The 25,323-nt window shown below is 41.3% G+C and overlaps 2 protein-coding genes and 1 long non-coding RNA gene across 5 annotated transcripts in view; 1 reads left to right on the top strand and 2 right to left on the bottom strand.

Moving 5' to 3' along the window:
* The window catches only part of LOC129604073 (uncharacterized), a 34,169-nt gene extending 19,374 nt beyond the window's left edge, over positions 1 to 14,795 (top strand). Inside the window, exon 2 of the long non-coding RNA XR_008694644.1 lies at positions 14,525 to 14,795. This is a non-coding gene — a long non-coding RNA (uncharacterized LOC129604073). The remainder of the gene's footprint in view (positions 1 to 14,524) is intronic.
* Positions 1 to 25,323, bottom strand: part of LOC114846366 (NACHT, LRR and PYD domains-containing protein 12-like) — a 105,551-nt gene that overhangs the window by 8,203 nt on the left and 72,025 nt on the right.
* LOC114846367 (protein NLRC3-like) lies at positions 16,524 to 25,301 on the bottom strand. 4 transcript variants are annotated; one of them, XM_055508091.1, is made up of 10 exons: positions 24,362 to 25,301; positions 23,677 to 23,802; positions 22,908 to 22,977; positions 22,451 to 22,747; positions 20,746 to 20,852; positions 19,885 to 19,989; positions 19,615 to 19,737; positions 18,699 to 18,777; positions 18,355 to 18,583; positions 16,524 to 18,225 (listed from the first exon to the last, which is right to left on the bottom strand). In XM_055508091.1, the coding sequence occupies exons 7-10, from the start codon at positions 19,680 to 19,682 to the stop codon at positions 16,670 to 16,672; spliced, it is 1,932 nt and encodes a 643-aa protein (XP_055364066.1). In that variant the 5' UTR covers positions 19,683 to 19,737; positions 19,885 to 19,989; positions 20,746 to 20,852; positions 22,451 to 22,747; positions 22,908 to 22,977; positions 23,677 to 23,802; positions 24,362 to 25,301; the 3' UTR covers positions 16,524 to 16,669. The 4 variants fall into 4 exon arrangements, with proteins under 4 accessions (XP_055364066.1, XP_055364048.1, XP_055364104.1 ...); XM_055508073.1 differs by lacking the exons at positions 22,451 to 22,747; positions 22,908 to 22,977; positions 23,677 to 23,802; positions 24,362 to 25,301 and adding an exon at positions 21,368 to 22,433; XM_055508129.1 differs by lacking the exons at positions 22,451 to 22,747; positions 22,908 to 22,977; positions 23,677 to 23,802; positions 24,362 to 25,301 and adding an exon at positions 21,368 to 22,433 and having other exon boundaries at positions 18,355 to 18,550.

Below are 25,323 nucleotides of genomic sequence, written 5' to 3'. Positions count from 1 at the left end.
CCAAATCGGTTTTTAGGTCAAAAGTGAATTTCTTTCCATTCTGTTTTTTCGGCTTTTTTTTGTCTCATTCGTCAGGTTGTGGCTCCATTGTTGCTTTATTCTTTATGTATCCTCCCTTCTTCTTCCTGATCAGTAGTGGTGTGGTAATGGTATTACTGTTCATTACACAAACAAAGAGATCCTGATGTGTAATTGCAGCTTCACTTAATCAAATAGTTTTTTGTTTGTTGTTTTTGTTTTGTTTTAGGTATTTTTAGATTTTTACCTGATTATTGTTTCTGTATGCTCTAAATGTGCTTCAACAAATTGTTAGGGAAATTGTTAGTTCCCTTTGTAAATCTTAAATAAAGCAGACACAATCAGTTGAGACCTTCTTCAGGATTTTACTTGCAAGGAGTGAGCAGTTTACAGCAAAGGCAACTTCCTCTCACTGAAGAGAAGACAGGGATTCAGTTCATAATATGTATTGCATTCTGGGAGGTGCATAGTCACATAGTACGTAGGAAATATTCTCTGCACAAAGCAAGCATTGGGCTCATCAGATAAGGATGCTACACACCGGTACTCCCTATTTCTTGCAGAGCAGAAGGGAGGAAACTTCAAGGCTATAGCACAGCTAACAAGGCTTGAGCAGATCAGCAAAATAAATTCCAACAATGTTTCAATGATTAAATGCAGTATTTCTCCAACATTTTCCTCCTGTTTAACATTGAAACATTTATTAAACAATCATGCATACATCAGAACAGCACAACTTCTTTCGATTTTCAGTGCAGTCATCATAAAACATGAAATAAATGTTACAACATCGTAGGCAGGGTCAAAAGCACAGAAGCACAATATGTACAGCTTAGCGTCTATTTCCGTCGACATCGTGGAGGTTCACTTCACGATATGTGCTGTAGTTAACGGAGTGCCTGTTGGGTCATTCAGTAATTTATGGTTTCAACTCTTAGCATGATAACTCTTGGCCTACCCCCAACCATGGAAATAGGGATAGTGCCACTTTCTGGCCTGTAGTCCAGAGCTTTTTGTCCATGGGAACGTCTGATCCCCAGATCCGATCACTTTCCTTCAGGTTGATCTCTCGCTTCCGTAGTAGTCCTTTGGAAGTCGTCTGCTGTGGTGTTATCACGTAGGAGCCATCTGAAACATAAACAGGGGCACAGCAACCTACCCAATTGGGTGGAAGATGCACATAGATTGTGTGCCTACAAACATAGTTGATATCAGACTGTGGGAGAGTCCCCATGAAATCAGGACCATCATAATAAGAGACACACTGAACCAGTAAAGTTAAGAGTGCTCTGTCTTCATTTAACAATACCACAAATCAGTGTGATACTGGTCAGGAGGTCTCTCCTCATCCTCCATGAGGTTTGGGAGTGGCTTAGCATCAATCAACAGTACAAGGGCAGTTAGTACAACTCCTGTGGCTGGACAGTGTCCCCTCATAGTATATCCTTACGAGGATATTTGTAAGTCTGTTGGTATATCAGGGAAATGAGGTGTTCTATACTCTCTTCCATATACTATTTCAAAAGGTGACAAACCAGTCTCGTTAGGTGTGATTCTCATACTGAGTTTGACTAAATCAAGACAAGAAACCCAATCCATATTGGTCTCTGTCATGGCCTTTCTAAATTTGCTTTTAATTGTGCCGTTAGTTCTTTCCACCAACCCAGCACTTTGAGGGTGGTAGGCACCCTCTAAATCTATATTTAATCGTTTGGCAATAGAGGATATTACTTGATTTACAAAATGTGGTCCATTATCACTGTAAATCTTTTCTGGTATTCCAAATCGAGGTATTATGTCTCGTACTAGTATTTTTGCAACAGCTAGTGCATCATTTGTGGTTGTGGGAAACACTTCTACCCATTTAGAAAAAGGATCTATAATTGTCAGACAATACTTTTTTCCTTGACATCTATTTAATTCTATAAAATCCATATGTAAATATTGGAATGGATATTCTGCTTTAGGGAATGTTCTTCTTGTTTGTCGAATATTTCCTTGAGGGTTATGTTTAGCACATATGATGCATCGGGAACAGAATTTTTTAGAATAATTTGTAAATCCATAAGTAGTATAGTATTTGTTTATTATCCTTACCATTCCCCCCGTTGAGACATGGCAAGGCCCATGGCTTAAAATTGCTGCCCATTTATAGAGGGATGCTGGTAGGACTGGCTTCCCCTCTTGTCAAACATAATAACCCTGTGGATTAACAGTTGCTCCTTTAAGAGTCCATTTGTCTTTTTCACACTTGGGGGCGCTGTCCTGCATTTCTTTCAAGAATGTGCTGTCCACTGGGTCAGTGAGATAAGTGTAACATTGCTTTGCAGCGCTTTTTGCTTCTTCATCTGCTTTAGCATTGCCTTTTGACACTCTGTCTTTAGTGTTAGTATGAGCAGTGCATTTACAAACGGCTATTTTGGCTGGTAGTTGTATTGCCTTTAATAGATTTCTTATTAAATCACCATGAATTATAGGTTTTCCCGTTGATGTTATCAAGCCTCTATTTTCCCATTGACTGGCAAATATATGAATAGTTGAGTGGGCATATGCGCTGTCAGTATAGATGGTAACTATCTGACCTGTCTTAAGTTTGCATGCTTCAGTCAGTGCAATTATTTCTGCTGCTTGTGCACTGTAGTGTGGGGGTAACGGCTCAGCTTTCAAGGTTTCAGTATCAGTTACAACTGCATAACCGCTTTGTGTCTTTCCACTTTCAGACTTTGTGCTTGATCCATCAACATAGATAAATACAGAACCAGGTATTGGGTCGTCCCGTAAGTCTGGCCTAGGTTTTGTGACTTTTGAACACTCTACTAAACAGTCATGTGGTTCTCCGTCTATTTCTGTGGGCATTAGGGTCGATGGGTTCAGAACCGTACACCTTTCTATTGTCATGTGTGGCTGTTCCAGTAGGACTGCCATACACGACAAATGTCTCGCTGGGGACAGTAGTTTTATCTTTTCTTGCAGGAGCAGAATAGAGATGGCATGTGGCACCAGCAGAGTCAGTTGGTGATATAGTACAATGGTGGATGATGCTAACACTGCTTCTGCTGCTGCCTCCACTGCTCTTACACATGGTGGCAATGCCCTGGCAACTGGGCCCAGTCGTGTAGAATAATACGCCACTGGTCTCATTTGCATGCAGAATCAATCTACTGTCTGCACAAAGGGTTTGGAATAGTCAGGCTCCTGTCTGAGTCATTGCTTCTTTAAGTTGTGTGAAAGAGGCTTCAGCTTCGGTCGACCACTCTAGTTTCATGTGCATTGGTATTTCTTTTTTAAACATCAGCTCTTGGAGTGGGGCCGTTAAATGTGCATAATCTGGTATCGACCTTCTGCAGTAATTTGTCATGCCCAGAAATGACATCATTTGTTTTTTAGTTTGTGGTTTAGGTGCTTTTAATATAGATGTGACTCTAGTTGGATCTATTTTTTGTCCGCCAGCTGATATGATGTGTCCTAAATATTTCACTTCCTCCCTCCACAGCTGTAGTTTGTTTTTACTGACCTTGTGGCCATTCTCTGCCAGAAATGAAAGAAGGGCTACAGTGTCTTTCCTGCATTCTTCCCAAGTCTCTGACGCCACCAGAATATCATCTACGTACAGTAATATCTGACTACCGTGTGGGGGTGTAAACTCAGCAAGATTCGCTGAGATGCACTGTGAGAAAATAGTCGGGCTTTCACAGTAACCTTGGGGTAGCCTGGTGTATGTGTATCGCTGACCTTTGTAAGTAAGCGCGAACCAAAATTGTGAGTCTGGATGTATTGGTATGCTGAAAAAGGCATTACTAATATCTATAACTGAAAAAATCTGCTTATCTGGGTCTAAATTATTAGACCCAGTGTGAGTGTAGGGATCAGGTACCACAACTGCTCTTGGTTTTACAGCCTTATTTACAGCTTGAAGGTCTTGTACCATCCTCCAGCCAGTGGAAGGAGGAGCCTTTTTAACTGGGAATATGGGAGTATTGCAAGGCGAGTCATCACATGGTATTAAAATCCCAGTTCTCAATAGGGACTCTATGACGGGTGCTATTCCTTTTTCTGCATCAGGTCTAAGCGGATATTGTCTCTGACATGGTCGATAAGAGGTTTTCTCTTTTATGTGGACCGGGGCTACTCCTTTCATTAGTCCCACATCCGGAATGGAATCTGCATCTCTCTCTGTTTCCAGGCCGTTTAACTGATAACTTTGCAACAATTCCCCCATGTCACGCACAAACTGTTCACTGTCTTCTGATGGAGGGGTAACATGTGCACTAGCTGCTTCCATGTCACTTTGTGTCCAGGGTCGATAGACCCTCATAGTTCTTGGTTCATTGCCTTCCCCAAATCGTGGGTTAGCTACTTCAATCAGAGGATAAGTGTCTGCTGTACCAGTGTCCTCATCTGATTTAGGTTCTTTTTCTTGCAGTTTGTTTTTTTTAGCCTCCTTCTTTTGATGTCTGGTTTGCATTCCACCTGCTGTTCCTGCCTCCCCCCCCCCCCCCCCCACCCACTCCATCAAGATTGGGGTAAATTGGTTGGTGACCCTCTCCCCCGTAGGCTGGGGGTGGAACGTCTACATCCCCTGCGTGTTGTGGGTGGGGCTGAGGCTGGGGTTGGTGTCTACGTCTAACAATAGTTTGTTCATCACATGTATCATATTGTGGCCACTGTGGACCTTTTGGTTTCTCATTTTTTTTGTTTTTTAGCTTTAGATTTATTAATATCTTCCCGTCTCTTTTTTGCTTCATTTAACCATAATATGGCTTCTTCTCTGCCTTGTTCTTTACATCTCTTTTCACTCTCTCCAGTTATCACAGTTATTTTATCAACTAATTGTTGACATGATTCCACTTTTAATTTACCATCAAATTCAAATTTCTTTTTCCACTGTGGCAAATATTTGGTTGATTGTGGATGTCTCTTAGACATGTATTTCGAATCACCTTCAAGGTTTTCACCCTTAGTGTTTTTGTTTCCCATTTTTAAGTTGTTTAATTTGCTTCACTACGAGGATTGAGATCAACGATCAGTCACAGCGTTCACAGAGATCATCGACTGTGCCAAGCTTCTACAGGAACTAGTTTCCTGCGGACACAGCTGTCTCAGTAAACCAACCTCTCAATTTTGATCTCAATCAGACACACAACACAAAAGGTCTCTGAGACTTCCTCTAAGAAGTTAAAATTCACTTAGAGACCGACAAACAATAACACTTATTTATATAGTCTGATTTACTCCAGCTGATCACAGAGTTTACGTTAACACCGTCAGGTTTCCACTCTGCCGCTGCTTCAATCAGACAAACTATCATTAATCTATTCTACGCGGACCCCGTCCTCTTTCACCTCGTGACCTTGTCACGGAACTTTCTGAAGACCCAGTCTTCTTTTACCTCGTGAGCCACTCACAGAATTTAAGATACCTTAGGATTTACTCTTTTCATACTCGCCTGATCTGTGTCCTGGCTCTGGTTCAGGATCCCGTCACCTCGCCTCGTCGGACCACCAGCCGACGTCTGACCTGGGCAGGAATTCACCTCCCAGGATTTTCTGCAGGTTCCAAACCTGGCTGTGCACAGACTTCAGTCACCGACTCGAAGTCCCGGCAAAGCGAGGATCTTGGGATCCCGGACGAGCCCCCAGTTATGTTAGGGAAATTGTTAGTTCCCTTTGTAAATCTTAAATAAAGCAGACACAATCAGTTGAGACCTTCTTCAGGATTTTACTTGCAAGGAGTGAGCAGTTTACAGCAAAGGCAACTTCCTCTCACTGAAGAGAAGACAGGGATTCAGCTCATAATATGTATTGCATTCTGGGAGGTGCATAGTCACACAGTACGTAGGAAATATTCTCTGCACAAAGCAAGCATTGGGCTCATCAGATAAGGATGCTACACACCGGTACTCCCTATTTCTTGCAGAGCAGAAGGGAGAAAACTTCAAGGCTATAGCACAGCTAACAAGGCTTCACCAAAATATGTTTCCATGATTAAATGCAGTATTTTTCCAACAGTATCCAAAACAAAAGGAACAGAAAAAAATCTAACAGATCTTTAAGCATTTTAAAACATAATTTATATCAGATTTAGTTAGAGACAACATTTGACTACATGCAGTGTTCATCTTGCTCTGATATTTAAAAAAATGCCTCCTTCTAGTGGCAGGTCCACATCCCACGTGCTGAGAATCATCAGTGGTGTGAATGCGCCACAAATACACCGGTACCCGTAGTACAAAGTATGCAAAGCACTTCTCCTAATACCAGGACCTCTGCTCCTTTTACACCCCAGTGGCTACAGGGATTCACTGGGAGCCTTAGTTATTAGACTCCATCGTCACAAAGTCTAATAAAGTCTAATAAAGCCAATGCCGTCATCAAATGTCTTTGTTTAGTGGATGCAGGAAGAGTTCCATGGACTATTCAGCCTTTCTACATGGATTTATTATAAATTTATTACAAATAAACAATGATAATAATTGATAATTTACAAGAACAGTATAAACCAAGTTATTGTCAGCTTGAAATAAATAAAACTAAAGAAAGAGGTGGATTTCAATAAGTGTCTGTGATGGGCAGCTGCGGATCCAACCATCCTGCCTGTATCCAGTCCCTGGTCCACTCATCCTACCTATGCTCTGTTGTTGCTTGTTGTTGTTGCTGTGCTTTTCTCTCTCTCTATCCTCTCACCCCAACCGGCCGAGGCAGATGGCCGCCCACATCCAGCCTGTTTCTGCTGGAGGTTTCTTCCTTGTTAGAGAGGGAGTTTTTCCTCTCCACTGCTGTCAAATTAAACTGCTTGCTGTATATGTGATTTGTTGGGTTTAGTTGTGTGAGGTTTTAAACCTTACTTTGTAAAAGTTTGTAAACTTTGTTGTGATTTGGCGCCATATACATGTAAAGAAAATTGAATTGAATTGAATTGAATAGCCAACATACTAACATACTGTAGCAAGACATTTGGAAGTAAAGGTTACATAGCGTGTGGTGTTTGTCAGTTAATGCATGACAATAGAGAAATTCTTATTATATTACAGCACACAATCTGTAATCAACTTTACCGATTGGCTGGATGGAGATTTGATCAATGATCTGTTTTTGCAAGAAAAACAGTGAAAAAAGCTTCTCCCTCACATACACTTCAAATAAAATGAAATGAAATGATCCACAGAAAGATCAAGAAATGTGAGCAATAACAGCAATAACAGAGGAAGATGAAAGATAATAGGAAAAGAAAATCAAAATCCAGCTGGGGAGATCAGGACATACAGCAGAGGTTTAATGCAAAGATTACACAATTCTCAAGTTGCTTCTGCCTTGTGAGTTTTCACGACGATCTCTGTCATGGACAATAAAAATGTAGAGATAACACAAAAAACACATACACAGGCACAGAGTTAAAAAGCAACACAGGCCAAGAAAGATCTGAGCAGTAAAGCAGCTGAGTGTGATGAGGTCGTAAAGATGAGAGTCGATAGCGCAGGGAGAGGGGAAGTGTGAGGAGAAGCAGCATCCAAGGCGGATTAGACATAAGAGAGTCCACTCAATGAGCACTAATCTCATTAGAAGATATTTCAGTGACTGCTCCTGTGTTGTCTTTGCTCTTGCTGTCTTCCTGTTTTCAGTGAAATCATGAGGAAGGGAGAAAAGCGTTTTTCCTCGCTGTAGCAACCATACTAACCCAGATGAATGTACACGTATGGTGCTTGGATATCTGCTCTTAAAACCATTCATGTCAATAAAAACCTGCTTTTTGTGCTTCTTTTATCCATCATCCTTGAAATGTATGTATGTCTTAAGGCTGCGAGAGCCAATTGCCTGTATTTGTGAATCATGGAGAGACATTATTATAAGATAGTATCTGTTGTTGTACAGTGACGCATTAACATTAGATTCTTTTACTAAACGAGAAGAAAATATATATCAAAACATAACAGGTATGTTTGGGTTTTTGTACAGCTACGTATGAGTAGTACGGGTTGAATATATTTTATAAAACAACTATAGGCTTAAAATTGTTTACATTGATTTACGTAATGTCCTTCTATGTGTCTGTGGTCACAGTGTGTGAGACTTGTTTTATTAAACAATAGGGGTTTCCTCTGTCTGTAGGAATGTTTCTACATAACTTTCATGTTTCGCCGCTATTTTATCATTAAGACGAGTAAAAAGCTAAAAGGATGTAACATCTGTTTGATCACAGGAATTATAGTACAAGATGAAACATTTTTAAATAGTGTAGTATAGAATTATAGTGATATATGTATATATATATTTCTATTCGTATGAATCTCTACTTTAGTGGCATCCTTCTGTAATCAAACATTGTACTAATAACATGCTGTCGGGTATGGATGGAGTGTCACAATGGCACAGTGGTGGAAGGACCCAAATGCACAGCGATACTTGAGTAAAAGATGGTTTTAATAAGAACGTAGTCAGGCAGCAGGCAATGGTCATACACAAGTTGGCAAAAACGATATCCGACAAGGCTTGGGCAAAAGATGTGGTCAAAAACAGGCAGAGGTCATACACGCTAGACAGGGTTATCATAGGCTGGGCAAGAATCAAAAAGATTTTACCAAACAGGGTCATGGACTGGAACTGGAAACTCGACAAAGCTGGAATGCTGGTCATGGGATGAACTCAGACAATCTGGCAGGGTGCTGGGGTGAGAGGTGGTTCTTAAGCACTGAACTACTGATTGCTGATTACGTGCAGATGGGGTTAACAAGGACCGGACATAAAGCTCGTTAGATTGGATATGGAAGCTAACAGGAAGTGATTACAAAATGAAACCGGAACTGGCTAGATAGTGGAGTAATTGATTCAGGTTGTGACATGGAGAGTCAGTTGTAGCCATTTACTAATGTTGTATTTATTGTATTACCAGTAAAAACCATTTATGTATAAATATAGATGTATCTATTTGTGGTCTGCAATTCTTGCCCTTAGTTTTTAATTGTCATGCAGGATCCAATGCACTGTCAGTGTATGTTCAGTTTTCTACTTGTGTGAAGTTCTGTTGACATTTCTATGGTTTTGTTTTTCTTTAGTTCAGCTACTGAATGTAACTTCGAAAACTCTTAAACTTTTTAGGTAGATGTTTTTATATACATACAGTAATCTGTAAATTATAAACATGTAGATGATATAGCAAAATGTTTCTGACAATATGCTGGACTTCTTCTTCTGATGACCCAAACAGACTGTAATGCCTTGGCCAGACAAGAAGAAAAGAGAGGAAGGAAATGAAAAAAAAAACATGGCGCAGAAAAAGATGGGGAAAGTAAATATATTTCAAATGGCGGAAATAACAGACACTTCCATTTGTCTCTGAGAACAGACGCTGGGTCTCCACTGTAGAGCTTCCTACTGCAGGTCAAAACCACGGAGAGTCTGATCTACCTTCTTTACCTCTTGTGACGTGTGTGCGGATTCAGAATATTATAAATCCTGTCCCATGATCATTGTTTAATGTGAAAAAAAAATGTGACATTGTTATTGTCTGTGTTCAATGTATAATGTTACAATGTGTTCCACTCACTGGCATTTTATTAAGTTCACCTGCTATTGAGGAGTTTGAATGAGGTTTTCATTATGTGGTGGCACATGACACACTCCAGTGTGAGTTCACAATAATAACCAGTAAGAATGAGACGATGGACGTGTAAAACAGTCCCATTAATAGCAGGGTTGTCATGTTGAACGGACTTAGACTGTGCAGACGTACCTAATAAAGTGGCTGGTGAGTGTTTATCATTTCAGATCGTACATATATACAAGAGTCATGCGAGAGGATACGAACCTTCAAAACTTTGTAGTCACTTAGAAATTAGTTTTTGACAGAAAATCGGATTTTCGAAGAATCAATATATTAAAGAGATCCAGTGTAAAGCTTGTTAATACTGTCTTCTAATGAAAGCCAGTGTTCAGATGGCAGTCAATGAAAGAAGTGCCAACGTTTACTGTGTTGATGCGTCCGTTGGCTCAGCTCAGATGTGTGTAGGAATACAGACAGCTGTCTTTTTTACCAATGAAATCCCTTCATTTGTTGTGTGTGATAAATTGAAATGATCCTAGTTGACTGTATGTTGGAACCCTTCGTATGAGGCAGTGGGTCATGACCAGATGTTTACTCCTCATCATCGTCTTTATTCTTTCTTGTCCAGTTTATCTTTGCAAACAAACTTGGACTCTCGTGTTATTCTTTTGACGACTGTGGCTCAGTGTGAGGCCTTTCAGTCGTACATCCCAGGTTTGCAAATGCATTTATTTCTCTCTCAGCTGAGCGTGTGCGGCCGGCGGCTTTGTTTTCAGTGTCGTGGACGGACCTCTGGAGGAACGTCTTAAAGCATCACAGACTGGGACTGAATCACTGTGGGTGCATCCTGCGGACGGACTTTTTTTTTTTTTTTTAAAAACTCTCTCCACCCCATTGCTCGGCAGAAGAACTCCCTGCGGTGGGATGAACTAACGGATACAGAACGGACTGGTTGCATAAACACGGCGGGAGAAACCGAAGCAAGACTTTATGGACAACAAACAAAAAATGAAAAGCAACTAACGATGTCAATCTTCGGAGATTCAGGACCCCTCTGATCTCTGACATGTTCTTTTGATTCTGATTTCCCCCCCCGCTCTTTCACTTAATAGTTAAGACTTTTGTCCTGTTTACATGTACTGTAAGTGCTCTCTATCCATCACCCACTGGAGAAATTAAACGGTGTGAAGCAGCATTCATTCTAGCTCTGGTATTCTCTACGGCTGATTACTGTACCCTTCTGTTTAAGCCAGCATGCTGTCCTTACTGTGACCCCCGAGGCCTCCCACCTCCCATCCACATCCTCTCCAAGAAACCCCTGCCTTAAATTAAACCAAAAAACACCCACAGAAAAACTAGGGCATCGAACCTTTACCTGCATTACAGTACACAGACTCAATGTTCCCTACGCTTCCTACCAAAACAGTCTGTGTTTGTATGTATGTGTGTTTTCCTCTTTGTATTGTGTATACCTCAGATAAAAGTCCAAAAGCAGCTAATATTATCTGACACTTCCTGGCAACCAGACCCTCCATCCTCCACTCCCAGTCTATAGCCTATAGAGCCTGACTACAGCTACAGTTCAGCCAAAACCACACCTACCTCCACCATAAAGGCCACAGTATACTTGCTGCAGAGACAGTTTTTGTGTGGGCTCGACCTAAAGGCTGCATATGAACGCTTCCCACCTCTGATTATGCATTATCAGCTTAAAGCTCACACCACAGTGGTACATTTCCTTAAATGGTAATATAGATCATTGCAGTTATTGTATTTCTTTAAGTAAAGTTCTGGTAAACAGTGTGAAGTGAGGCTACAAATGCAGTTCTGTCTTCCAAATTGTTTTAAAGTCAACGCAAATTAATTTACTTGTTGGTTATGATGATGTGTTTATTTCCTGTGAGATCTGTCTCAGTGAGCACAAACGTAAAGACTATGCATCAAGCATAAATGTTGAAAAACATTTAAATATTGATAACTGATATATACACATATATGTGTATAAGCTGCACTATCAGCCTGTGTGGAAACAGGAACAAGTGGGCGAGACGTTCTGCCTTCAAACAAGGCATGAACATGTGGGAAGCTACAGGCTGCAACAGCTGGATGTGGAGCATTGTTGTGATGATGGAGGAGCCAGACTTTCCTGCTTCCAGTTGTTTTCAGCTCATCTGAGCTTCCCAAAACTTGGTCCATTCGGATGCTCTGACGCTTGCAATTAAGTATACTGTTACCTTTAAAACCCATGTCATTCCCCAAACCTCAGCAGCCTCCCTGTCCTATGCAGATCCCCGAAGCAAAAACGTCTGAATGCTGATTATTGAGTAAAAACTGAAAGAAAAACTGAATTCTTCCATTCTGTTTGTATTTGTGGGCTTTTTTCTCATTCGTCAGGTTGTGGCTCCAGTGTTGCTTTATTCTTTATGTATCCTCCCTTCTTCTTCCTGATCAGTAGTGGAACATTGTATTACTGTACATTACACAAACAAAGAGATCCTGATGTCTAATTGCAGCTTCACTTAATCAAATAGTTTTTTTGTTTGTTTTTTTTGTTTTGTTTTAGGTATTTTTAGATTTTTACCTGGTTATTGTTTCTGTATGCTCTCAATCTGCTTCAACAAATATGGTTTATTATATATGATTATCATAACTATTGTTACAGTTATTGCTACCACAGCTATTATTAATAAACACTTCTTTCCTCAGTAACTCTGTCCTGTTGTTATTTTAAAAGTCTTTGAGCATGAGCAGCACAAATTCATACACACATGATAATAAAAAATTAAAAGGTATCCAAAACTAAACAGAGAAAAAAATCTAACAAATCTTTAAGCTTTTTAAGACATAATTTAGATCAGATTTAGTTAGAGACAACTCATTTGACTACATGCAGTGTTCAGCTTACTCTGATATTTAGATAAATGGCTCCTTCTAGTGGCAGTTCCACACTCTGACACCACCACACGCTCAGAATCATCAGTGGTGTGAATGCAATATAAATACACCTGTACCTGTGGTACAAAGTATGCAAAGCACTTCTCCTAATACCAGGACCTCTGCTCCTTTTACGCCCCAGTGGCTACAGGGATTCACTGGGAGCCTTAGTTATTAGACTCCATCGTCCCAAAGTCGAATAAAGCCATCGTTAAATGTCTTCGTTTAGTGAATGCCATAGACAGTCTATTTGAGGTAATACTCGTTGCCTTTTGTTTATTATGTAACAACGTGCAGCTCACTGTCTGATATCACAGAACCCATGTAATGATGATAATATGGATCAGTGACTAGAGGAGCGTTAGGGACTGATAAAGCTTTAATACTAGTCAGTGGTGCGATAAATTAACTTCTCTAAAACAGTTCTGAACAAATTTGTATTGTTAAGGTAAATAAACAGATTTAATTATAATGAGTAATTGATTCATAAAATAAATTCCCTTTCATTGCCACTTCCAGAAATATGCACACTGAACCATCCGAACCATCTCTTAGTTATAAATTCAGATGCTGGTCAACCTCCTTAATACACTGAGTTACTCACTGTTCTTTTCTTTTTCTCCCTCTGTCTTACATGCCACCATCGTATTTCATGTTAATATAAAACAGTGATCTGTAACGGCCGCTAGATAGCGCCGTTACTCTGCTGTAATAAGGCTGTGAGCGCGGAATGTCCCTTGCCGGACACTGTACTGTCGTGGATTCTTATGTTTTCTATGTTTTGTGTTGACAGGCGAGCTGTTGTCTTGTAATAGATAAAGTTCTGCTATCCATCTGGGGCATGTATTTAGTGGTACATTTGTATAAGACATTGCACTATGTTGTGGTATAGAAATGTATATGTTTGCGCTAAGCAAATTAATGTGTTGTTGTCACATAGAGTCGCCAGACAGTAACTTAGCCTCAGTTAAGTAGGACTGTTTTGTAATTAATGTATGAATGTTTTCTGTGTACATGAATATTTGGTATGGCTTTGTTTCGTTCATATTTCATTCAAGTGAGCGGATTAAATTTGTACGATGAGATGAGTTTCACTCTATGACCGATAGGTGGCGGTACTGCACCTTTAAGGATACTGTCCGCTGTCTCATCTGCGGTTCGTCTGTTAACTGACGTTTGCTTCCCTCCTGCTTGTTTCAGCTGCTGTCAGCGTGTCTGGCCATCGCTCCGACAGCTTTTCTCAACCAGTGCTGTAGAGGAGGGAAAGACAGGTTAACTAGCGGGTCAAGGTGCTGCTGTTGATTTGGGTGTGAACAGTGGCAGACGCGACATCACACTCAGCATTGAGTGACTGCAACTTAAAACTGACTGTCATGACTCATTAGTAGAGTAACAGACATCAGATCAAAAAGAATAGAGACAAGGTTTATTATTTAAGGCCTGAATCCCAAAATAATGCTAGATGTTTTTAAGGTCTTGTTGTGAAGTAAACGGTAAATACAACCTTAACCATATTATTCCGAGAGATAAGATGCTGCTGCTGTAAAGACAGGTTGTTGGTTCAAGTCCTCCATATCCGTAGATGTTTTCAAGTCCTTTTTGTCCAAATAAACTATAAATACAACATTGAACATGCCACAACCTGAACAGAGCAGTGGTTAGAGGTTAAGAGGTTGTTCTTGTGAAGTTAGGTTAAGGGTTCAAATCTTGCATGATCCTAGAAACTTTTAGACGCTGCTCTCAAAGTGTAGGCTTAAAAGCACGCCAGAAGCATCTCCAAGTGTGAAGGGTTCCCTAAGTGGTGTACTGGGTAAGACGATGAGCGTAAGTCGCAAGGCGTGCAGACCTCATGATTGAATCCTGGGCACTGCTGGTTCCTGGACCACACAACAGTCCTGAAGGGACTCCAGGGGGGGCCGTGTCCTCCCTGCGTTTCCAGAGAGGTGGAAAGAAGGCCTTATGAAACTGAGAAGTAAAACTAACTAGAATTTTGAAGAAAAGCAAATATTTAATTGACTAAAATGGACAGTTAAAGGTTACATACATGTTTATTATAACACACAATCTGGAATCAACTTCAGCTACTGGCTGTAGATTTCAATGATTAGTGTGTTTGCAAGAAGAACAGTCAATAAAGATGAAGAAATGTGAGCAACACAACTATTTATCAACTGTAATAAAGGAGCTGATGAGAGACATTTTTGCAATTTATTTTAATAAAAGAGGAAAATGAAAGATCAGGGAAAAGAAAATCAGGATCAAACTTTCACTACAACACATCACACAGAGACACTGAGGAACCAGGATACAAGAACCCTAACCCAGGATAAAGAGGTTCAGTGAATGTGGTGTTGAAGGTGTAAAGGTGAATCAGTTTGTCAGAGGAGACTCTGTAGAAGGACAGAGAACCAGCAGGACAGTCCACATACACTGATACTCTGTGAGACACAGTCCTTTCCTTCCGGTTCCTCTGTAACTCACTGATAAATGAACTCTTCCCCTCCACTCAACCTCCCAGTAACAGCGACCAGTCAGACCATTACTACACAGCAGCTGACACCAGTCAAACCTGTCTGGATGATCAGGATATGACTGATCCTCCTCTTCTAGTGTCACATTCCTGTTGTTGTCAGACAGTTGTAGATGTCTGTTCACTGTGTTTGTGTCGATGGTGAGTTGACAGAAATCTGATGGAGAGAACAAGACACAATCCAGCTGCAGTTATTGATCTATCATCAGTTTGATGACGACTCATGACAGCTTGAAGATGGTTGAATGTTGCTGATCTCAGTACAAACACACTTACATTTTCTCAGACCTGGTGTCAAGTATCGGAATCCACGAGGCTCCACCCTGAAAGGAGGAGGGGCTCAGAGACATGCAGACATGGACATTACATGGCTCTCACACACACACTGTTGTAGGATTATGTTCAGATGGAGGCTTGTATGTAGGGATGGACATTCAGCAACAACGAAGAACTTGGATCCTTATCTTGGAATCTACAGAGCAGGAGGTGACGTGGAGAAAAGCTTTGACTTTTCTATTTCACATCATCACTTTTGGTGCCAGAGACCTGCTTTCAGTCTCACTCTGTCACCACCAAACTAATGTGACACCACAGGAAGCAAAGTCTGAATGTGTTTATTATCACACACTCCAATGTTGGGTTCTAAGTTCATAAAGCTCCACATCCCTACTTGCTCCTCCATCAGACACTGTGTGTAGTTGTGTCCATACCTGAGAGTGTCCAGTCTCCAGTGTGGATCCTTGACTCCAGCAGACAACAGCTCCACTCCTGAGTCTCCTGGATGATTGTAGCTCAGGTCCAGCTCTCTCAGATGGGAGGGGTTGGAGCTCAGAGCTGAGGCCAGAGAGACACAAGCTTCCTCTGAGAGCAGACAGCCTGACAGCCTGATGGCACAAAACAACAAAGTTACAGTTACACACTATCATTAAGTCACACACTACAACCACTCCTGATGGAGACATATTGACAAACCTAGAATAAAATTAATCAAATGAGAAACATTTCTGGTTTAAACCATCAAATGTGAACAAAGTACAAAGGATTGACAAATGAAAGAACACACTGAAAAATCTTGACCTGAGAGTCTCCAGTCGACAGTGAGGACTCTTCAGTCCAGCGCACAGAACATTCACTCCTGAATCCCGCAGGTTGTTGTTACTCAGGTCTAGTTCTCTCAGACTAGAGGACTGAGAGCTGAGAACTGAGGACAGAGCTTCACAGCTTCTCTCTGATAGGTTACAGCTATTCAGTCTGGTGAGACAGTAATGAACATAAATTGTAATCAAAATGAAACATGAACAACACTAAAAAAAGCTACGCAAATTCAGTCGAGCAGAGAAAGGTAATCACATTTATACTCACGTCTCTCATTCAAAACAGTCCTAATTAAATAAATAGTACAGTCAACATTTAGAAACTTTACAAAATACTTACAGAGCCGTGTTGGAAGCTTTGACCACAGGCAGCAACCTCAGAAGAGCCTCCTCTGAAGCAGAGAATTTATTCAGCTCAAATACTTCAAGATCATTTGCTGAAGACAATAAGATGAAAACCAGAGCTGACCACTGGGCAGGAGACAGTTTATCTGTGGAGAGACTTCCTGATTTCAGATAGTGTTGGATCTCCTCTACTAGAGAACAATCATTCAGCTCATTCAGACAGTGGAAGAGGTTGATGCTTTTCTCTGCAGAAGGAAACTCTGTAATTTTCTTCTTGATATATTGAACTGTTCTGATTGGTTTGTAAATTACTTCTCATTCGTGTCATCAAACCTTGTAAGAATGACTGGTTTTTCTCAAGAGAAAATCCCAGGAGGAAGCGGAGGACCAGGTCCAGGTGTCCATTTGGACTCTCTAAAGCCTTGTCCACAGCAACGTGGTAGAACGGTGTATGTTCATGTTTCGTCATAAAATGTGACAGCAGGTTGACTCCAGAGTTGATGAAGGTCAGATGGACATGAAGAGCAGCCAGAAACTCCTGAACACTCAGATGGATGAAGCAGAACACCTTGTCCTGATACAGCCCTTTTTCCTCTTTAAACACCTGTGTGAACACTCCTGAATAAACTGAGGCTGCTCTGATATCGATGCCACACTCTGTCAGGTCTGACTCATAGAAGATCAGGTTTCCTTTCTGCAGCTGCTCAAAAGCCAGTTTTCCCAGAGACTCAATCATCTTCCTGCTATCTGGACTCCAGAGTGGATCTGTCTCAGCTCCTCCATCATACTTGATGTTCTTCACTTTGGTCTGAACCACCAGGAAGTGGATGTACATCTCCGTCAGGGTCTTGGGCAGCTCTCCTCCCTCTCTGGTTTCCAGCAGATCCTCCAGAACCGTAGCAGTGATCCAGCAGAAGACTGGGATGTGGCACATGATGTGGAGGCTTCGTGACGTCTTGATGTGGGACATGATTGTTGTGGCCTGCTGCTCATCTCTGAACCTCTTCCTGAAGTACTCCTCCTTCTGTGGGTCAGTGAATCCTCTGACCTCTGTCACCATGTCAACACACCCTGGAGGGATCTGATTGGCTGCTGCAGGTCGTGAGGTGATCCAGAGGTGAGCAGAGGGAAGCAGGTTCCCCCTGATCAGGTTTGTCAGCAGCACATCCACTGAGGTGGATTCTGTGACATCAGTCAGGGTTTTAGTCTTGTTGAAGTCCAGAGGAAGTCGACACTCATCCAGACCGTCCAAGATAATAACAACCTTAAAGTGTTTAAAAATGAAGATTCCTGATGCTTTGGTTTCACTGAAGAAATGATGAACAAGTTCCACCAAGCTGAACCTTTGCTCTTTCAGCAAATTCAGCTCTCTGAAGGTGAATGGAAATGTGAAGTGTATGTCCTGGTTGGCTTTGCCTTCAGCCCAGTCCAGAGTGAACTTCTGTGTTAGGACTGTTTTCCCAATGCCAGCCACTCCCTTTGTCATCACTGTTCTGATGGCTCCATCTCTTCCAGCTGAGCCTTTAAAGACGTCTTCTGGTCTGATGCTTGTTTCTGCTCTGTCTGGTTTCCTGGAGGCTGTTTCAATCTGTCTGACCTCATGTTCATCGTTGACCTCTCCAGTCCCTCCCTCTGTGATGTAGAGCTCTGTGTAGATCTGGTTCAGAAGGGTTTGCTTTCCTGCTTTAGCGATGCCTTCAAAGACACACTGGAACTTCTGCTTCAGGCGAGATTTAAGTTGATCCTGACAAAGTGTAGCAGAAGATCCTGAATGAACAAGAAAATGGTTATGATTCATGAAGATAGACGAATTAGAATTTGTTCCACATATGAAAAAACTCAACAAATCAGTAAATATGTGATTGCTTCTCTGATTATGTAGATAAATGCTCTTACTGCTCTGCAGACAGTCAGCCAGCTCCTCCTGCTTCATCCTCCTCAGGAGGTTCACTGTGATCTTCAGAAACGCGTCTCTGCTGCTCCTCCTCTGCTCTTCATCCTCACCATCCAACTCCTCCTCATTCTCCCTCTGACTCTCTAAGCATTCTGGGTAATCTGGACTCAGACCCTTCTGGATCTTTTTTAGCTCCTTCTGCACAAATGTGACAATGTTTTCCTCCAGCAGCTGGAACAGAAACTAAATGAATGACCTGATCCAACTAAAACCATGGAGCCAAAGATCAGATCCATATTGGACACACTGACAGTATATTTACAGTAGTAGTTTTACATGTACAGACCATAAATATGGAGTCCAGGTGTGTTTGGTGCTGCTGGACAGACTGAGCACTAGGAACCTCTGAGCTCTGCTGGTCCACTCTGTGGAGGAACCATGAAGAATGAGTCACAGGACAAAACATAAGACAAATTGTGTTCTATGATCCATCCCCTTCTGTGAGCTGCCACACATGGGTGTGCTCAGGACACACACAAGGATGGGATCAACTGGAAACAAACTCGTGAGGTAAACGTCCATGAAGTGATGTTTGATGTGAGCAGTGAGTCAGAGACTCCCTGTAGTGGTGAAGGTTTACTGTCACAGTCAGTCGGCTCAGACTAAGCAGCTCTGTTTATTGTTCAACATATCTCTGCCTCATCTCTCAACAAGTGTTGGAATAAGGAATCTGCAGAGGTCAGACTGGTTTTACTAGGCAGCTCCCAGTGTGAATATGTTAAACTGTGCGAGTATGAAGCAGAGCTGCTGCTCACACTAGGAACATTTTACTACTTCCTACATTCATTTATTGTTGGACGTCAGCCCTGGTGCCGACACTGGGGACAAACATTTGTCTAGTAGTAGTCTCCAGTAGTAACTTTAATTTATTGCTGGAAGTGAAGATGCTTTAAGACACTTAGCCAAAAAAATAATGTAGAAACATCAGTAAACGGATTTTATTAGAGTTGAACATTTGTATTGACATCTGCCTGCAAGTCAGCACTTCCTTAAAAGAGGATCAGCTCCTGAGACGCTCTATAGGATCAGAGCTTTAGCTACTGGCTGAATAGAGATTTGAGTGTTTGCTGGAAAAACAGTTAAATAAAAGCTTCTCGTTCACATCAACACCTTTAACTCACATCAGAAAGATTGAGAAATGAAATCATCATCATATAAACGTTGCATTGTATTGTTCAACTTGATTTAAATGAACAACTCACTTGTTGGTTGCATGTTGGTCTTTAAAATTAACAACAATGTCCTTTGACCTATCGCTCTGGAAGGACATGCAGCTGGGTTAAGGTCCACGTCCAAGTTCAGCAGATTCTTGTCTCTGATGAAACCTGACAGAAAAACAACTTTGGTGACTGTCACATATTCAGTCCACATTTAGCTTCATAAATGACCAATAATACTAAATATGCGATGATGACATTAATTAGTATCTGTGACTTCAGACAGAATCAGTCAGATGGCCTCAGTCATCTCACCTCTGAGCTTTGTTCTGGCTCTTATGGTCTTCACGCAGACTGGTTTTAGAGGGCAGGGCTCCCTCCTCTCTGTCCTCACACTGACTCATGAATTCACACTTTCCACTTTCAGGTGGAGAAGAAAAACAAATCATTCATCTGGAAATGAACTGAAATACATTTACAATACATCTATGGTTTGCATGCTTTGTCAGTGTGAGTAACAGCAGTTAGGCACATAAGTCTGATTCACAGCCTGCAGGGTAGACATCGCTGTGGCTAACTATTGTCAGTGTTTATTTTGAAATCCATTGTTTTTCCATCACCTTCTTTTTCGGTCTCTCACACTACTGAAATTGAGAGGATGTCTCTCTACAATAATTTGCAGTACATGAAGCAGGGCTCCAACATTACACCAAACACACATATGTGAAGTGTATGTTGGATGCAGTGCACATGACAAACAAATCCCTTGGACCCAGGGTTGGGTCAGCTATCACACACTTACCACTTATGGACTTACAAACATAGTTGTACAAAAAATTATAATTATGACAGAATGAATCTACATCTAAACACATTGACAAAATTAGCACATTCATTCCATTTTGATAAGACATACATTTAGCAAATTTAGTAAAAACATATTTTCTTAGAAAAAGAATGAGAAACATACAACTTTAGTTTTTCTATTTGCCAAAAACAATAAACAACTTATAATTATATATAATAATGAGAATTACTGGTTTAGAATTAAACTTGGCTGTATGACAACACAAGTTGAAACATATAGAGATAGATACACAGACAGAGGGCAATAGAGATTATGTCCATGAGAGCTGTGTCCTGGTTTGCCATCAGTGCAATAGAGTGCATACTCACCCACACAGACTTTGTACTTTTGGTCACAGGAAGAAGAGGTCAGAACTACAAAAGGAACCTGTCTTTCTCCCTTTAAGGGTGTAAATGTGTTCTACTGATGCTCTCTCCTGTTAACGGATGATAAAAACATACTGTAATGAGCGGCTGTGGCTGCATGGGTGGTCAGTGATCTGCTATGACTGGCTGGCTGCTGAACAGGGTTTTTGGTTGGAGAGGCTGAGGTGATGCATGGACACATTCTCTCTTCTTCCTTACACATATTATGAAGGTTTTACTACACTACACCACACAGGAACAAAACCTCCACCATATCCACAGTTTACAATATCAAGAAAAGATTAATTTAAACAGAGTGTTAGCAAAAAAGTCAACTAACTTAAAACCTGTGTTATAAAACTAAGTAAATAAGAAGAACCGAGGTGTGTATAAACCTCATAACCTGATAAACTAGTTAGAGAGCTAGAAACTTCATGTGTCTTTGACCTGATTTTTAACGCTTTAATGTCCGACACCACATGAAAACTGCAGCAGTGGCAAAAGTAGTTTCACTCCCAGCAACAGGTTGAATCCGTCCCTGAAACGTAGCGTCTAACACCCAGACAGGCGTGTGGTGGTTTCTTACCAGAGTCTCTTCTTCTAGTAGTTTGTAGTTTCTTCGGTTCTGAACTTATGTTTGGTTACTTTCGCTTTTGTCGCGATGAAAGGATGAACTCCGCAAACAAATACGACCAATAACTGAACCGCAGGTGTGGACGGATCGATCCTAATATCGATACCAACGCTAGTATTGATATCGATCGATACTGCGACAAAAACATCGATACTTTGGTTGAGCTTTTACTCCTCCGCACTGCTGCTGTGTTTTCAAAGACTAACTATCTCGTCAGTCTGCGTCTCTGAGCGTCTGCACCTGTACGTCAGAGCGAAGCAGACACGCCCCCGCCTCTTGCTTTGAGATGTCACGTGACTCAGCGACTCGGGCCAGCGAAAAAACGAACAGGCGGAGGACAAAGAAGAAGAAGGATGGAAGCAAAAAAGAGTAGCAGAATGTGCTCATATTTTCAAGCCAAAAATGAAACAATGACAATTTGTACAATCTACAAAAATAGTGTTAAATACAATGGCAACACCACCGATATCGGTATTGGTATCTAAATCGGCGATACTGGTCCAGTATTTACTTGGTATCGGATCGACTCTAAAGTTTGCAGTATCACAGTACGTTTGTAAATTAAACTGTTAAAACTACATTGTAACAGCCTAATTTTCCCACCAGATTAAAAGATGGGAGAAGAGCTGATAAAGCGACTTGTTTTCTCGTCTTTTTCGTCTTTTCCGCGTGCGTGTGTGTGTGTGTGTGTGTGTGTGTTGAGGTCAACACTCAGGTATTCAAATGTGTCCACAGTCTCAGTGTCTGAGCCCTGGATGTTCATTAGCATCTGTGTTGTTTGACCAGTCGTCTGTGTGGTGGAGCGGACCTCCTGAAGTCAAGCACTAACTCTTTAGTTTTGCCGGTGTTTAGTGTCAGGTTGTTGTTGTTGTTGTTGTCACACTAGCCCACAAAGTCAAAGATGACCCCCCTGTACTCGTCCCCCAATACACATCCAGCAATGGTGGTGTCATCTGAGAACTTCTGGAGGTGACAGCGGTGGGAGTTGTGTTTAAAATCTGATGTGTACAGTGTGAACAGAAAAGGAGAGAGCACCGAGAGTAAGGGGAGAGTTGATGGTCCAAGCAGCCAGATGTTGGTCCACACCTGCCACCTCCAGCTTCCTCCTCAGCAGTGATGGCTGGATGGTGTTGAAAGCACTGGAGAGGTCAAAAACACGACTCTCTCAGTGCTCCCAGAGGACTCCAGGTGAGACAGGGCCCGATGCTGCAGGTAGATCAGGGGTGGGCATTCCTGGTCCTGGGCCGCTGTCCTGCTGGGTTTCTCTCCCTGCTGATCACCTTCATCAGGTGTGTCACTCAGCTTTTTCACCTTCGAGGTGATCAGCGCTAACTGGGGCAGATAGAGTTGGTGGGTAGTGTGTTGCATATAAATTTACAAACATCATTATGAGCCGCTATTTTAAGCATATTGACCTCAGTAAGATCAATCATATTGTTATAACATTAAAAGACTCCACCAGTTACATCACACTGGTTAGTACAGTATTTACCTTTTCCTTTTCTTACTTTCACTTAGGCTTCATAGATAGCTTCATGTGTGTAGCAGGCTGCATGCAGTGCCTGAAATAAATTAATAATAAATTAAATTAATTATAAATTAACTTCTCTAAAACAGTTCTGAACAAATTTGTGGTGTTAAGGTGAATAAACATATTTAATCATAATGAGAAATTGATTCATAAAATAAATCCCCTGAAAATATGTCAGCTAAGAAACACCACATGCAGAAATATGCATAGTGAAACATCCAAACCATCTCATAGTTATAAATTCAGATGCTGGTCAAACTCCTTGATACACAGAGTTACTCACTGTTCTTTTCATTTTCCCCCTCTATCTTATATGCCACCATCGTATCACCATCATGTTAATATAGAGCAGTGATCTGTAACTGTCGAAGGGCTGGGTGCGCGGAATGTCCCTTGTAACGTTTTCTATGCTTTTTGTTGACAGGCGAGCTGTTGTCTTGTAATAGATAAAGTTCTGCTATCCATCTGGGGCATGTATTTAGTGGTACATTTGTATAAGACACTGCACTATGTTGTGGTATAGAAATGTATATGTTTGCGCTAAGCATGTGTTGTTGTCACATGGAGTCGCAGAACAGTAACTTAGCCTCAGTTGTGTAGGACTGTTTTGTATTTAATATATGGATATTTGGTATGGCTTTGTTTCGTTCATATTTCATTCAAGTCAGCGGATTAAAGTTGTACGATAAGATGAGTTTCACTATATGACCGATAGGTGGCGGTACTGCACCTTTAAGGATACTGTCCGCTGTCTCATCTGTGGTTCGTCTGTTAACTGACGTTTGCTTCCCTCCTGCTTGTTTCAGCTGCTGTCAGCGTGTCTGGCCATCGCTCCGACAGCTGTTCTCAACCAGTGCTGTAGAGGAGGGAAAGACAGGTTAACTAGCGGGTCAAGGTGCTGCTGTTGATTTGGGTGCAAACAGTGGCAGACGCGACATCGCACTCAGCATTTAAAGCTGCTTTGCTCACACTGAATTACACATTACCGTCTGGTATAAAAGTACACGCAAGCACAACACTCATGTAATAGTATTATTTGACAAATGCGACTGCAACTTAAAACTGACTGTCATGACTCATTAGTAGAGTAACAGACATCAGATCAAAAAGAAAAGAGACAACGTTTATTATAAAATGACCACAGGGTAATTTAGACATTTTTGGTAAGGCTGACTACAAATAAACTGTAAATACAGCATTGAACATGTCACAATCCGAACAGAGCAGTGACTCAGAGGTTAAGAGGTTGTTCTTATGAAGTTGTGAGATTTTAAATCTCGCATGATTCTAGAAACTTTTGGATGCAGCTCTCAAAGTGTAGGCTTAAAAGCACACCAGAAGCATCTCTAAGTGTGAAGGGTTCCTCAGTGGTGTACTGGGTAAGACGATGAGAGTAAGTCGCAAGGTGTGCAGACCTCATGATTGAATCCTGGGCACTGCTGGTTCCTGGATCACTCAACAGTCCTGAAGGGACTCCAGGGGGGGCCGTGTCCCCCCTGTGTTTCCAGAGAGGTGGAAAGGTTATGAAACTGAAAAGTAAAAAAAAAAACTAGAATTTTGATGAACAAAAGCAACATTTACAACATATACAGTTGGAAGTAAAGGTTACATAGCTTGTGGTGTTTGTCATTTACTGCTTGAGAATTAAGAAATGTCTATTATATTATAGCACACAATCTGGAATCAACTTTAGCTACTGGCTGGATAGAGATTTGATCAATCATCAGTGTGTTTGTCAGAAGAACAATGAATAAAGCTTCTCCTCACATATACACTTCAAATAAAGTCAATTGATTCACAGAAAGATCAAGAAATGTGAGCAACAGAACTATTTATCAACTGTGGTGGGAATTTGTAATAAAGAAGCTCATGAGAGACTTGTGTAGCCCGTCTACTGTGTCTTGGAGTAGAAAGGGCCCTGAGTTCCTATTTTATAATTGTTTTGTCCTGGATAATTTCAGTAGTAATGTAAGCTCTTGACTTCTTAAGGCACAGTTGTTTACCACAAACCACCAGGGAACATAACTGTAGAAAAATAAAATTTCCCCCTTTAATTGTACATTAAATAAAGTAAATTAAAAACAACTTAACCCTGTCAGTGCAAAATCTTACGCACAACATAAAGTACACTTACATAACAGTGCCACAAATATGCAATTGATTTCAAAGTCCACTTAAACCAACTGAAAACCAAACCGTTGCAGGCCTGATGCGTGGCTCGTGAGCGTTGAGACCCAAAACGTAATGGCCGATTCACTCACGTCCGAGCACTAAATAAAACAAGTCCATACCTTAATCCTCCTCACGGTCGTCCAGCAGGACGCTGAGCTGCGCTCCAGGATGTTGCAGGTGTCCAACTCTGTGCCGCTGAAGAGAA

The sequence above is a fragment of the Betta splendens genome, chromosome 1 (genome assembly GCF_900634795.4).
Source record: "Betta splendens chromosome 1, fBetSpl5.4, whole genome shotgun sequence".
In the NCBI taxonomy this organism is placed as follows: domain Eukaryota; kingdom Metazoa; phylum Chordata; class Actinopteri; order Anabantiformes; family Osphronemidae; genus Betta; species Betta splendens.
The sequence above is the reverse complement of the archived record's forward strand: the minus strand, read 5'-3'. Positions and strand labels throughout refer to the sequence as shown.